This window comes from Capricornis sumatraensis, chromosome 2 (assembly GCF_032405125.1).
Source record: "Capricornis sumatraensis isolate serow.1 chromosome 2, serow.2, whole genome shotgun sequence".
NCBI classification, from domain to species: domain Eukaryota; kingdom Metazoa; phylum Chordata; class Mammalia; order Artiodactyla; family Bovidae; genus Capricornis; species Capricornis sumatraensis.
In genome coordinates, this window is record NC_091070.1 from 186328180 (window position 1) to 186342528 (window position 14349).

A 14349-nucleotide genomic window follows, 5' to 3' on the forward strand; every position below is an offset into this window, starting at 1 on the left:
CTGCAGGAGATAGCACAGCTTGGATCTGGAAGAACACACACACTGGAATGTTAAGTGAGTAAACACCTCAAAGTAGTTTCATAAAATAAATGACTATAACCCTTTATCACCTTGTTGTTTTTCACCAATCATTTAAAGAAACAACAAACAGATACACTGTCTTAGTAACTACATACATTTGGATGCCAGAGAGTAAGAAAATAATTGTTCCCAAAAATTTTCTGGGTTTTCCAGATTCAAAGAGCAGAGTCAAGGATAACGAAGGAAGTTTACCTGGTTCAAGATTTCCTTCTAGATAGCTTCCCTGGCTACAGGGATCTGGTAGGTTCTGCTTTGCTTGTGGCAATGGACAGTTTGGGAATTTGCTATCAAATTGCTATTGATATTTGCTGTCAATAGTTATCAGGACTTAAGAAAAGTATTAATAAAATCAAATAGGTAAGTAAACTGCTAAGGTCAATTCTAAGCTTTCCTCATCTGGAAAAAAATTAGTGGGTTACAAATTTTAATCTATGATCTAGTTGAATGGATTTGTACCTCTGAGAGAAGAGACTGTGGGACTCAGTAGAATAGAACAAACTTTAGTTGACCTGTGCAATCTCCACTTGCAGTCCCGTGATGAGGTTACCCAGATTTAGAAGGCCTTGCTGGGCGGGTTCTCGGGTTCCACAGTGTATAGCAGGGGTAAGAAATGTGGTATGAAAACCCACAGCAGCTTTGAGTAAATCGTCTTTTCACAGCCTTTCTCCTGCTTCTCCAAGCAGTATCGCCCCTCAAGACTACAACTCAAGGTCAGAAGTGAACGAGAGCCTGTTGCAAGTCCTGAAGATGGCACTGAGGGCAACCAAGGCCGAACTCAACATAGAGAAACTCAACCTGAGTTTTCGAAAAGAAGATCGCTCATTCTCTGGCTGCCTGCCCCCACCCAAGGTAACCCAAGTTAGATTTCAGATTCATTCATGTCCAGAAGGCTATCGTGGGGCACTGGGTCTATAGTAAGAAGGCACAGTTCACTAAGAATAAACATACTGAGATCCATAACTGGCTAGCTTTGAAAGTAAGAGTGCATATATACTAATTATGTAGGTCCTAGGAAAATTTTAACTAAGTTCAGGGTTTATTATATAAGTCTAATAATCATTTCCCAAATTTTAATAAACTAAGAGGAAAATAAGGAGCTAAAGAAAACAGAATGTTTACAGTAAAGATTTTCTTATCCTGTTTTTACCTCTAATTTCTTATGTAATAAATTGGCCATCTCTTTGGAAATCAAGCCATTTCTTGTTTAATAGAAACTTTAAAATGAGGGCTTCCCTGGTAACTCAGTGGTAAAGAATCCACCTTCCGCCAATGCAGAAGACGTGAGTTTGATCCCTGGTCCGGGAGGACCCCACATCCCCAAGCCCGCGGACCACAACTACTGAGCCTGTGCTTTAGAGCCCAAGGGCTGCAACTGCTGAGCCAAGGCCCAGCAACTGCTGAAGCCTCAGGCCCTGGAGCCCGTGCCCTGCAACAGGAGGAGCCACTGCAATGGGAAGCCAGCACAGTGAAGGGTGGCCCGGCCTCAGCACAGCTAGAGGAAGCCCACACAGAAGCGATGGAGACCAAGCACAGCCAAAAGTAGATAAATAAAATTATATTTTAAAATACATTTTAAAGTGATTAAAGACACTGAAATAAAAATTCAAATAAAAAAAAAGCCCAGTTTTGATCTGTGTTCTGCCTGTGGATTACATCTCACAATTAACTTGTTTTCTGCACCCAAGAGGAAAAAAAAACAGGAGTAAGAATCGTGAAATATGCTGAATTGGCCCAGGAATTACTTACACTGGGCTATGTTTTATGCTAACAATAGACAATGTGACAATATCCAAATAATATTTCACAGTGGAAAACAAATATTTTTTCCAAAGCTAAGTGTTCATGTATCACACCCTCTACCAGCTTCCGGTGAGGTCAGCAGGTGGTACTCTGTTCTTTAAGCACACCAAATTGTAGGAACTGATGTGGTTTATTGCTGACAGAGATTAGCAATGCTGTTTTGGAGCATTAATTAACTGGATAGATATGTTTCATAAAAGAGGATCCAGAACCATATCAACTCATGTGTTGTATTCAGCCAAACAAACTCCAGTCATGAGATTACCTTGGATACAGGTAAGATAATAGTGACCACATTGACTGCAGTTCCATTCACAACAACTTGCACCACCAGGCTTTGCTGAGTTCTTCCTAAACTGCCAAGCACTGCATTAAATGCTTTACTTATATTTACTCATTTAACATTTACAGGTAAGTGGAAGATCTAGGTAGATGTTATAATACCCATTTAATAAATGAAATAATTGATTCTCAGGGAAGACAACTGAATCTCTCAAGGACCACAGCTAGCAAGAGGCAGAGCCAGGATTCAAATACACAAGAATACTGGACACTGAGAAATAGAATTGGAACTCCAATAGGCAAATGATGGCTGGAAGATTTTACTGAGTCTAGGATACAGGAATTAAAAATCCAGAGGAGCAAAAAGGATTGTAATTTATGGAGGAAAAAAAAGGTCCTGAAGCAAAGATTGGAAAATGCCTTTCATCCAGGTAAACAGGGGTTAAGAACTGAGAGTCAGAGAATTCAAAAGAGCAAGTGATGTTTACTAAGAAGCCAAGGACACAATATGTTGAAAGTGGATTCTTATTCTATGACGGAAGTAGCTTTCTGTGCACTTTTTCATTTATACAGTCAGCTAACCATGCAAAGGCAAAGTCACATGATACTGTGCATGTGTGCTGTATACATGAATATTAATCATGCAAGCATGTGTCACTGGAAGAGAGAACATTACAGGAGATTCCACACATCATAAATGGCCTTTATTATGTTTCTGAGAAGATCAGCAGAAACTGACTAAGCAGGAACCACTTTTTGTCAGATTAGAAAATACAGAACAGTATCAGTGAAGCTTGAATGTTCTCAGATGACACTCAGAGAATGGAATATGAATGACTTGAAAATCGAAATAAATTTGCATAAGCTCTTTGAGTCTCTGATTTTCCATCTGGAAAAAAGTGGGCTCCAAATATCTACCTCCTGTGTCTATTGTGAGGATTAAGTAAAATAAGTATGTGAAAGCACTTAGTATACTGTCTGATATGTGAGGCACTCAGGAAATAGGTTTCCTTTCCATATATATATATATATATATATATATATATATATTTTAATCAGTGTTTGGTGAAATTATCACTGCAAAATAGTCTAAGGAAGGAGGCTGTTTCCCAGGGTCAACTGATGGCCACATGGAGTGCTGGCCGTCAGAGCAGGCTCTGAATGTCTTCCCCCCACAGCTGGCCCTGAAAGCTTAAATTTGTGGTTCATATTGAAGAAAATGGGGCACATTTTCCTTGAAGCTGGTCTGCCTCTCATGAGCCATCTGGCATCTCTTAAAGACATCTGGAACTCACTCAAAGTATATTACAGTTCTGGGAGGCATGGCAAATAGAAATGTGTTTCCCCAGAATGTGAGATAAATTGAGGCCCAGTGGACACTGGGTATGACACGCAGCAGCAGTTGCACTCCAACATCTTTGTTGCTGGACGCAGGACTTCAGAGGTGACTGGGAAAGGTCATCTGAATTCTCTTTCTGATCAATAGTTCTAAAGGGCACAAGGGAGAGGACCTCAGACCTCCTTAAGTTTCTCATGAAACCTATGCATGCTGTATTCAGAGAGGGAGAAGAGCCCATCCTCACAGCCAGTATTTCAGAGGGTTCACAGATCACCTGTACCTCCTCAGATAACTTAAAGATGTTCTGAAGGATGATTGATGGGTCCTATCACTCAAATCAATGGCACTGTCACCAACCTCAAAGAAGAATATAAAAACATACCTGATATCTGTCATCCTCGTTCTGTGGACTCGCTCATTCTGTCCCTCTGTCACATCCTTCATTCAATGGTGGCTCAGGAAGGACTCCTGAGGGCAATGTGGATCCACATAGATTTATTTATTAACTTCCCTGACCATTGTTCTTATCAGGTATGATGGTAAAGAATCCACCCACAATGCAGGAGACCCGGGTTTGATCCTTGGGTCAGGAAGATTCCCTGGAGCAGGGAATGGCTACCCTCTCCAGTATTCTTGCCTGGAGAATTCCATGGACAGAGGAGCCTGGCACATACAGTCCATGGGGTCATGAAAGAGTTGGATGATCAACATTTGCACTTTCTTGTCCATGGATTCAATAGGCTGTGGAACCTAACAAGTTTCCAAGCATAGAGGTTCAGTTTAACACTTTCATACAGAATCCATATTCTTTACCTTCTGAACTCCTTTCTGCTCTATAATGCAAAGCCCTTCCAAACTACTCCCAGACCTTCCTGCCAGGAGGAACTGCTAGAACACAGGTTACTCTACCTCTAATTACTCTTTGCCTGATGTTCGTGCAACCTCCTCACTATCATCAGGAGGCAATCCCATTCCTGAGTGAACAGGGGCTTATGAATGTGAAATTTGTTCCCTTGGCAAGACTACAGCTACGACACTAGTTTACCAAGTGACCAAAACTGTAAGACATTCTTCTGCAGTTGGCCAGGCTCATTTTTTGTGTTTAGTTGTTTCTCCATCAGTACACTCTGCCCTAAAATATAAATGCTTTATACTAGTTTCAAATCACTCCCTACTTCCAAACCAGTCGCCATCTTTCTGATCAATATGACATGTTTATCCTTGCATTCAACATACTAATCACACAGTGTGCTCTGGGCAGTGTGATTAGGCACTGAGGACAACACACGATTATGATTTCAGTTCAAGAGTTCTCCAGAAGTTCAGGGAAAAGGTAGTATTTTAAACATGTTACAATTTTGTATGACAAACACATTGGTGGCAGTAACTTTGAACACAGAGAAGGAATAACAACCTAGCCTCACCCAAAAACTCCAGAGGAAATAAAGCAAATACTGAATCTTAGAGGACATGTGAATTTAGCAAAGAATTTTGGTAGGGCAGAAGAAAGGACAGGAAAGGTTTTCTAGGTAAAAGGTACAATGTGAAATGTTACTGAGATGGAAGAGAGCATGGCTAGTTCAGGGAATGCTAAACTACTCATATAGGCAGAATGCAGTGAGTGCATGGTGACTGGGGATGGTGGGAGATGCTGCTCAAGTTGATGTTAGAATGGTTGGAGGAACCAGTTTTTGAAGGGTCTTTCTAAGGAATGTGACTTTATCCTGAGGCTCCAGTGGAATCATTGAAGAATAATAAACAAGTGAATGATATGATCAAATTTTAAATTTGAAAAGAGCACTCTAATAGATACGGAGAATTAGAGACAGACAGAAACTTTAAAAGGCTGTTCCAGTAATTCGAGCAAGAAATTATGAGAATTTAAACCAGCAAAGTAGCAGGAGGGATGGAGATATTAAACAGGTAGAAAAGTAGGTCTTGGTGACTTAACTGAACATAGATCCTGAATTAGGAGGAATGAAAAATGACTCCCAAGGTTCTGACTTTGACTAGATGGTGGTACCATTCTCTAAGACAGGAAACAGAAAAAGGGTTTGGGGAGGCAAAGGAAAGAATGATGAGTTCACTTTTGAGCATGTTGATGTAGCTTGAGAGAGTAAAGCTAAATAATGGCATAAGAGTCTTCAACATGAAGTTGAAGCTTTGGGAGTAATTAGGATTACTCAAGGACACAATAGAAGGTAAGAAGGGAAGGTTGAGGAGGACACCTGTTGTTAAGGAGCAGGTAGATGAAGACAAGCCAAGAAAGGAGACCAAAAATAATCCAGAGAGATGTGGGAGTGATCAAGAAAAGCCAAGAGAAGAGGCTTACGCAAGGATGGCAAGCTCAGCCATGTCACAGGCTGCAAAGAGACCATCTGCAATCGGGATTGAAAAGTAGTCATTAAATGTAAAACTTCAGAGGTTACTAACGACTTGGTAAACACAATTTAAGTAGAGTGATGGGATAACATGCAAATGAAGCCATAAATGGGAAGGAAGTAGAGAGAGCATCTGTGCATCAGTCTCTCCAGGAGCATTTTGAGGAAATGAATATTTATTTTACTTGTCATTTTCTAAATAACATAGATATTTTATTTACATGTGATTTTTTAAATGTCTTTATTGAACTGAAGAAACTATATACAACCGAACATTTTCTTATTGAATAAGGACATCATAATGAATATTCATGGATTTTTAAAATAATCCTAGATAACACTAAATTGCCAGGATTTTCTGGTAGATGTTGCTACTGCTCTTCCACAACTGTCAGCAGTCAGTTTGTAGCAGCTATCAATCAATCTACTTCCAGGAACCCTGATGTACTATTTCTAATCTGCTGTTCATTTAGCCTAGAGCAAAACTCAACGTTGCCAGAAGTAAATAAACTGTTTTTAGAATAACCTGTTAATACTGATGTTTAAAAATACATTAATATGCTCTAATCATGAGGATAAGTTGATTTTTATTTATTGAGTAAAATGGCATAACATAACTAATTTCTACCACTCTATTTTTGCCAACCTATGCCTTTACCTTCAGTACTTTTAACTAATTCATTCATTCCTAATTCATCTATATAGTCATTTATTCAATAAGTAATTTTCAATACTGTGCTTGGCAATGGTGATAGGAAAATGAAGGAAACAAAATCCAACCCTCAATAAGCCAGTCTTTTAGAGATGCTGTAATGAACAGATATTTACTGCCCAGTGAAAAGGGGTATAAAACTATAGTAGAGTGAATTATGACAAAATACGTGTAGTTTCTAAAAAGCACAATGCTCTTTCTCACCCATTATTTACACATGCATTTCTTCTGCCTGGAATTATCCTCAACTCCTTATTTTTCTGGCACACTACTATTCCTTTTTTTCGTGCTTTTTATCTGTCATTTTCCTTCCCTGAAATACTCCTCTACAGCTAGTAAGTAACATGTTTCTAACCCAGATTGGTTGTTTCCTTCCAAAAAGACAAATGAAGATTAGGCTTTTGTCTCTGTATCAAAATATAGGTTATATTATCCAAGTATGGTCAGACCAACAGATCAGGAGGTAATTGCCATTGGAAAGACAGTTTGTTACTCACAGTTCCCAAGAGGAGGGGCACAGACACCACATGGACCACATGGTGTAACACCAGAGTTGGTCAGGAGGCAGAGGGGATGAGGGGAAAGTGTGGGCAAGAGCATTTATTGTGGGTAGAAGAAGCAGGATAAGAAGGCTTAGGACTGGCTAGTTTGAATAATTTCAGTGGGCTCTGGGGCACAGGAGCCATTCCTAGTTGCCTAGTACTTGGTGCTGGAGTAATCAGGACCTGGAAATAGTGGCCCAAGTGTGAAAACCTCAGTAAAAGAGGTAGTTGGTTTGCAGATGAAAGACATACTTTCAGGTAAGTCCTTTACTATCTCTAGTAATTGGCTAGGCCTGGAAGAAGCAGTTTCTCCAGGGTCAGCAGGGCCCCATGATGGCCAAGCATCAGATTTAAAAGACATGCGTAATACACTCACTATGTGGAACTTCCTCTCAAAATAACAACAGTAGCTACAATTAGTCTAAACACTAAATGAAACATTTCCTTTCTTTTCTTCTTTCTTTGCCTCTTCCTTCCTTCTCTCATTTCTCTCTCTTCCACTCTCTTTCTTGTACTTTTGCACCCCCTTCTCCTCTTTTCTTCCCTCTCCCCTCTTCTCTGTCTCCTCTATCTCCCTTTTTCTTCCCTTTCCCTTCTTTCCTTCTTTTCTTCATTTCAACACACATTAGTCAAATGCCTCCTAAAATCCAGGCATTATTCTAACTGCTTACTTTCTTCTGAGAAGTAGAAAATACTAATCTTATTTAGTGAGTGAAGTAATTGGGCATAAAAAGATTTAGGAACTTCCTGAGGTCACACAAATCACAGACAGCATTTCCAGTGTTCAACATAAATCAAGACTCTGTGTTTAAACAGTATGCTGAACACACAAGAAAGACTATCAGAACCTAAAAGTTTGATGTGTTTGAATCTAAGTATCGCACACCTACAACTTGAGAACTGAACTGGTTTATTGGCTAGATTCAGAAAATATTAAGTACTCAGGAAGTTGCAGTGACCCTTCATTCATTCATCCAACAAATTTTAATTGAATATCTGGTTTCTAGACTAAGTTCCATCATTTATTAACCATGTGACACAGAGAAAGTCAATCTAAGTCTTGGTTTCCTCATATATAAAATAAAACAAGATTCTTTTGTAAATCAAAGTCAATATTAAAAAACACTTTGTAATTCACCTATATAATAAGTATGTATAATTTCTGGGCCTTGACCACTCATTCCATAGCTGTCAAAAATGTAAGATCATCATTTCAAAGTACAGTGGCTTCTGAGTAATGAACTATGCCTCTGTGTCAAGCATAAAAAAGTTTGCTGTTGATGAGCAGTGCATTGAACATTCTTGTCCCAAATATTATTCTAGTGCTATACTCCACTCCTAGTTATTCATTCTTTGTCCAAATTATGTAAGTTCTAATAATGGGAAGGAAATTCAAATCAATTTAATTATACTGAAATTTCAAATCTTTTTCTTATTTGCAGGTCAGAGCTATATGTGGGAAACATGGATTATATCTGACTTTGAGTCTTTTGGAAACATTGCTTAACCATCAAGATTTGGGTTACCAAGATGAAATAAAGTAAGTTGATTTTTTTATTTACATAGTCCTTTATTAGAATACCAAATAGATAAGTCTGTCTCTAGGCTAAAGTGAAGAAGGCTGAGTACCGAAGAATTGATTCTTTTGAACTGTGGTATTGGAGAAGACTCTTGAGAGTCCCTTGGACTGCAAGGAGATCCAACCAGTCCATCCTAAAGGAGATCAGCCCTGGGATTTCTTTGGAAGGAATGATGCTAAAGCTGAAACTCCAGTACTTTGGCCACCTCATGCAAAGAGTTGACTCATTGGAAAAGACTCTGATGCTGGGAGGGATTAGGGGCAGGAGGAGAAGGGGACGACAGAGGATGAGATGGCTGGTTGGCATCACTGACTCAATGGACGTGAGTCTGAGTGAACTCTGGGAGTTGGTGATGGACAGGGAGGCCTGGCGTGCTGTGATTCATGGGGTCGCAATGAGTCGGACACGACTGAGCGACTGAACTGAACTGAACTGAGGCTAAAGTTTTATATGTGAAACAATCGGTTTATTACCTAAAGACAGAGTTAGTAGATGTGTGTTTATCTTAAGATCACAGGATCTTTTGGGCCATAGAAAAATTAAAGCAGTAAATGTCCACTTCCAGTTTGCTGGTAAATGGCAAGTCAGATTTACCATTTCATTCTAAACAAGTAAAATGTAGGACAAAATATATGAAGTGATACTTTCTGGATGACTTTAGACATCAGGAAGCACAGAACAGTGATTCCTGAGAGAAGGAAATGAGGTAAGCTCAGTTTACTGAACAAGAAAAGGGGACTCCAAACTCAGCCCAGCATTCTCCTTGAGCTAAAGGAATAGAGTATGAAGTTCACGAAGGCCAAAAGTCTAGAATACTTGGTACAATGTAGCAATGAGGAGAGATACCCTAAGAGTCCTTTCTGGAGACTTCCAAAGAGTTACCCTGAAGTCTTCACGTGAAAACTTGGCTAATGTATGCATTTGAGGAAACTACCCAAGGCCAGCAAAAGAAACAAGAGGAAAAAGTGGAGAAATTTTTAGAACTCACACAGAGTTGGGAATACTTCAAATTTCCACCAGCTAGAGAGGAACACATGTGGGATGGATTAGAGTCCTCAAAATGGTAGATAGTGAAGCCTAATGCATGAGAATCTGGAGTCTCAGAAGGAGATAAGACAAATAGAAAGAAAAGAATATTGAAAAAATAATGGCTGTAATTTTCCAAAATTGAAAAAAAAAACTATAAAGACATGGACCTAAGAAGTTTAATGAACTTCAAATATAAGGAATTTGAAGTAAACCATACCAAGGCTCCTTACAATCAGATTGCTTAAACTAGCAGTAAATTAAAAACCTTAAATGTACAAGGGAAAATGACAAATTATATAAAGAGCAACAAAGATAAGAATTATGACATATTTATCAAAGATAAGAATTATGACAGATTTATCATTAGAAACATAAACAGTAAGACTAGAATAACATCCTTAAAGTACTGAAGGAAAAATGATCATCCTGAAACCCTACATCCAGCAAAACTATCTTTCAGAAACTAATGGGAAGTAAGATATTTTCTACACACACAAGGACTTCCCAGGTGGTGCTAATGGTAAAGAATCCACCTCCAATGCAGGAGACTACACATACAAAAATGAGAGCATTCATAACCATCAGAGCAGTACTGCAAGAAATAGTAAAAAAAAAAAAAAAAAAGGCCTTGGGCAGAAGGAAAATAATCATTTTTAATCTGCACAAAGAAATGAAAAGTATTGGACATAATATGTCAATGAATAAAAATACAATTTCCTTATTTTTAAAAAAATCTGTTAAAATAATAATCAATTGTTTAAGATAACAATAATAACAATGTACTGTGGAGTTTGTAACATAATAGAGGGCAGCATTTGACAACAGCATAAAATAACTGGGAGGGGAAATAAAAGTGTACTGTAAAAATACCTGTATACTGTCAGCTAAGTAGTATAATTTTGGTTGAAGGAAGAGTATTCAGTTAAAAATATGAATTGTTGCTGTTTAGTCACTAAGTCACGTTCAACTCTTTTGTGACCCTGTGGATTGCAGCCCACCAGGCTCCTCTGTCCAAGGGATTTTCCAGGCAAGAATACTGAAGGGGGTTGCCGCTTCCTTCTGCAGGGGCTCTTCCTGACCCAGGGATCGAACCCAGGTCTCCTGCATTGCAGGCAGTCTCCTGCATTGGGAAGTGAGTTCTTTACCACTTAGCCACCTGGCAGGCCCAAAAATACTAATAGAGATTGAATAATCACATATAAATACTAAGAATAAACCAAAAAAAGAAGGAAAAGAAAACAAGAAACAAATAAGACAAGTAGAAAATAAATGCAAACAATGATGATAGATTTAAATCCAATCATATCAATAATTACAGTAAGTATTAATGGTTCAAATGTACCAATTAACAGGTAGCAATTTCCAGATTTCATTTAAAAAGCTAAACCCAACTAAATGCTGTCTGAAATGAACTCTTTTATAATATAAAGGCAGACCTAGTAAAAGTAAAAGGATGGAAAGTGATGTACCATACTAATTGGTATGAATGAAAAATAAGCTGGGATGCTTACTCTAAAGTCAGACAAAGTGAAAGTGAAGTCGCTCAGTCGTGTCTGCCTCTTTGCGACCCTGTGGACTGTAGCCCACCAGGCTCCTCTGTCCATGGGATTCTCCAGGCAAGAATACTGGAGTGGGTTGCCATTTCCTTCTCCAAAAGTCAGACAAAGTAGATTCTAAATCAATGCATATTGCCTGAAATTCACTTCATCAAAAGGACATACAGACCTAAATGTTCATGCCCTCAATAACATAGTTTCAAGTGAATAAATTAAAAACATGAAGCTGGAAGGTGGAATAGACAAATTCACAATTTTATTTAGAGAACTGAACATATTTCTGTCAGTAACTGGCAAAAACAAATAGACAGAATATCAGTAAGACTATAGAAAACTTGGTTTTTCAGTGCTCATGTATGGATGTGAGAGTTGGACTATAAAGAGGGCTGAGTGCAGAAAAATTGATGCTTTTGAACTGTGGTGTTGGAGAAGACTCTGGGAGTCCCTTGGACTGCAAGGAGATCCAACAAGTACATCCTAAAGGAGATCAGTCCTGGGTGTTCATGGGAAGGACTGATGTTAAAGCTGAAACTCCAGTATTTTGGCCACCTGATGCAAAGAGCTGATTCATTTGAAAAGACTCTGATGCTGGAAGGGATTGAGGGCAGGAGGATAGGGGGACAACAGATGAGATATCTGGATGGCGTCACCGACTCAATGGACATGAGTTTGGGTAGACTCCAGGAGTTGGTGATGGACAAGGAGGCCTGGCATGCTGCAGTTCATGGGGTCACAAAGAGTCGGACACGACTGAGCGACTGAACTGAACTGATAGAAAACTTGGACTATATTATCAACTAACTTGATGTAAGTGGCAATTACACCCCACACAACAGCAGAATGCAGATTCTTTTTAAGTGTTCATGAAATATTTAAAAGATAAACCTTATCCTGAGCCACAAAACAACTCAGTAAATTTAAAAGGAATAAATTATATAAAATATGCTTCCTGACCGCAAAAGAAATAAATTAGAAACAAAAAGCAAAAATAAAACAAAACCAAAAATAAAGCAAAATAAAATCCCAGGATTCTCCCAACATTATGAAACTAAACAATACACTTTACAAACAACCAAAGGTCAGAGAAGAAATCACAAGGGAAATTAACAACATTTTAAACTGCATTCAAATGAAAACACAACATGCCAGGAACCTTTGTCTCTTTTTTCTTTTCCTTGCATTTTATATCCAATCCATCAATAATTCATGAATAAATCAACCCTATCTTGAGAGTATGTCAAGATCCTGCTCCTTTCTCACCACCTCTGTTATTACTTAACTACACCCCATCCAAGCTACCATTATGTTTCTCCTAGATTACTATAATGGCCTCCTAACTGAATTCTGCTTTTCCCTTGTTCCTAGTTTATCCTCAGTACAGAAGCTACAGTGGTCTATTGAAGCCTAAAACAGTTAATGTCACTGCTCAGCTTATTATACTGCAAGAGGATGTTATTTCACTCAAAGGAAATTGAAGTCTTCATAAAGGGCTCTACATAATCTGCCCTCTTCAACTTCTCTGGCTCCATCTATAGTTTCATTTGCTCATTCTGTTGCAGTCACACTGTTCTCCTCTTCTTCCTCAAACACACCAGGCACACATCCACCTTAGTACCTATCTTTTGAATGATTCCTCAACCTAGAATATTCTTTCCCCAAATATCTTCATGCTAACTCCTTCACCTTCTATAAGTTTTTGCCCAGTGTTACCTTGTTTATAGGCTTACTGGGAGGTATTGGGGGCAGGAGGAGAAGGGGACAACCGAGGATGAGATGGCTGGATGGCACCACGGACTCGATGGACGTGAGTCTGAGTGAACTCCGGGAGATGTTGATGAACAGGGAGGCCTGGCATGCTGCGATTCATGGGGTCGCAAGGAGTCGGACACGACTGAGCCACTGAACTGAACTGAAACACTATTTAAAGTTATAGTCCCCACATCCTTTCTTCCCCTTAGCCTGCATTCCTTTTGCTTTCTTCTATACACTTACAACGGAGAAGGCAATGGCACCCCACTCCAGTACTCGTGCCTGGAAAATTCCATGGATGGAGGCGCCTGATAGGCTGCAGTCCATGGGGTCGCTAGGAGTCAGACATGAATGAGTGACTTCACTTTCAGTTTTCACTTTCTTGCATTGGAGAAGGAAATGGCAACCCACTCATGTTCTTGCCTGGAGAATCCCAGGGACAGGGGAGCCTGGTGGGCTGCCGTCTATGGGGTCACACAGAGTCGGACACAACTGAAGTGACTTAGCAGCAGCATACACTTACAAACGATTAATGTATTACATAACTTATTGATGTATGATGTTTATTGTTGTTATAAATTAATCTCTGATAGACTATAGACTGTAGTGCCATAGGGCAGGCAGAAACTTTATTTATTGATGTATCCCAAGTATATAGAGCAGTGCCTGGCACCTAGTAGGTATTTGACAAATATTTATGGAATTGAACTGAACTAGGGAAAGAATAAAGTTTCAAAATGCTGAGGAATGCAGATACATAAATTTTCCCTAATCCTTAGCTCATGGTCAGATTGAAGCAGCTTTCCCTAACTATCTCATCAAAATAATGTTCTTTGTGCTATACTCTCTCTTAGCATTCAGTAATATTCTTTCCTATCACTTAGTACTATTTGTAACTATGTATTTATTTGTGTGACTTGTTAATTTAATGACTAGTTAGTGATCTCCTTCTTGGCAAGGATCATGACACATTATATTCCATCATCTTGCAGGCCAGTATTTGGTACATGATAGACACAGTACCAAATTAATATTTGATTAATCCATTTATTCATTCATTTAACAAATATTTATGGAGTGCCTCAGTTCAGTTCAGTTCAGTTCAGTCACTCAGTCGTGTCCGACTCTTTGCGACCCCATGAATTGCAGCACGCCAGGCCTCCCTGTCCATCACCAACTCCTGGAGTTCACTCAGACGCATGTCCATCAAGTCAGTGATGCCATCCAGCCATCTCATCCTCTGTCGTCCCCTTCTCCTCCTGCCCCCAATCCCTCCCAGCATCAGAGTCTTTTCCAAT

The 14349-nt window shown here is 39.2% G+C and overlaps 1 protein-coding gene across 1 annotated transcript in view; it reads left to right on the forward strand.

Moving 5' to 3' along the window:
- The window catches only part of C2H1orf87 (chromosome 2 C1orf87 homolog), an 83444-nt gene that overhangs the window by 35071 nt on the left and 34024 nt on the right, over positions 1-14349 (forward strand). Inside the window, exons 6-7 of the mRNA XM_068966671.1 lie at positions 762-930; positions 8580-8677. Coding sequence (XP_068822772.1) covers positions 762-930; positions 8580-8677 — 267 coding nt within the window. The remainder of the gene's footprint in view (positions 1-761; positions 931-8579; positions 8678-14349) is intronic.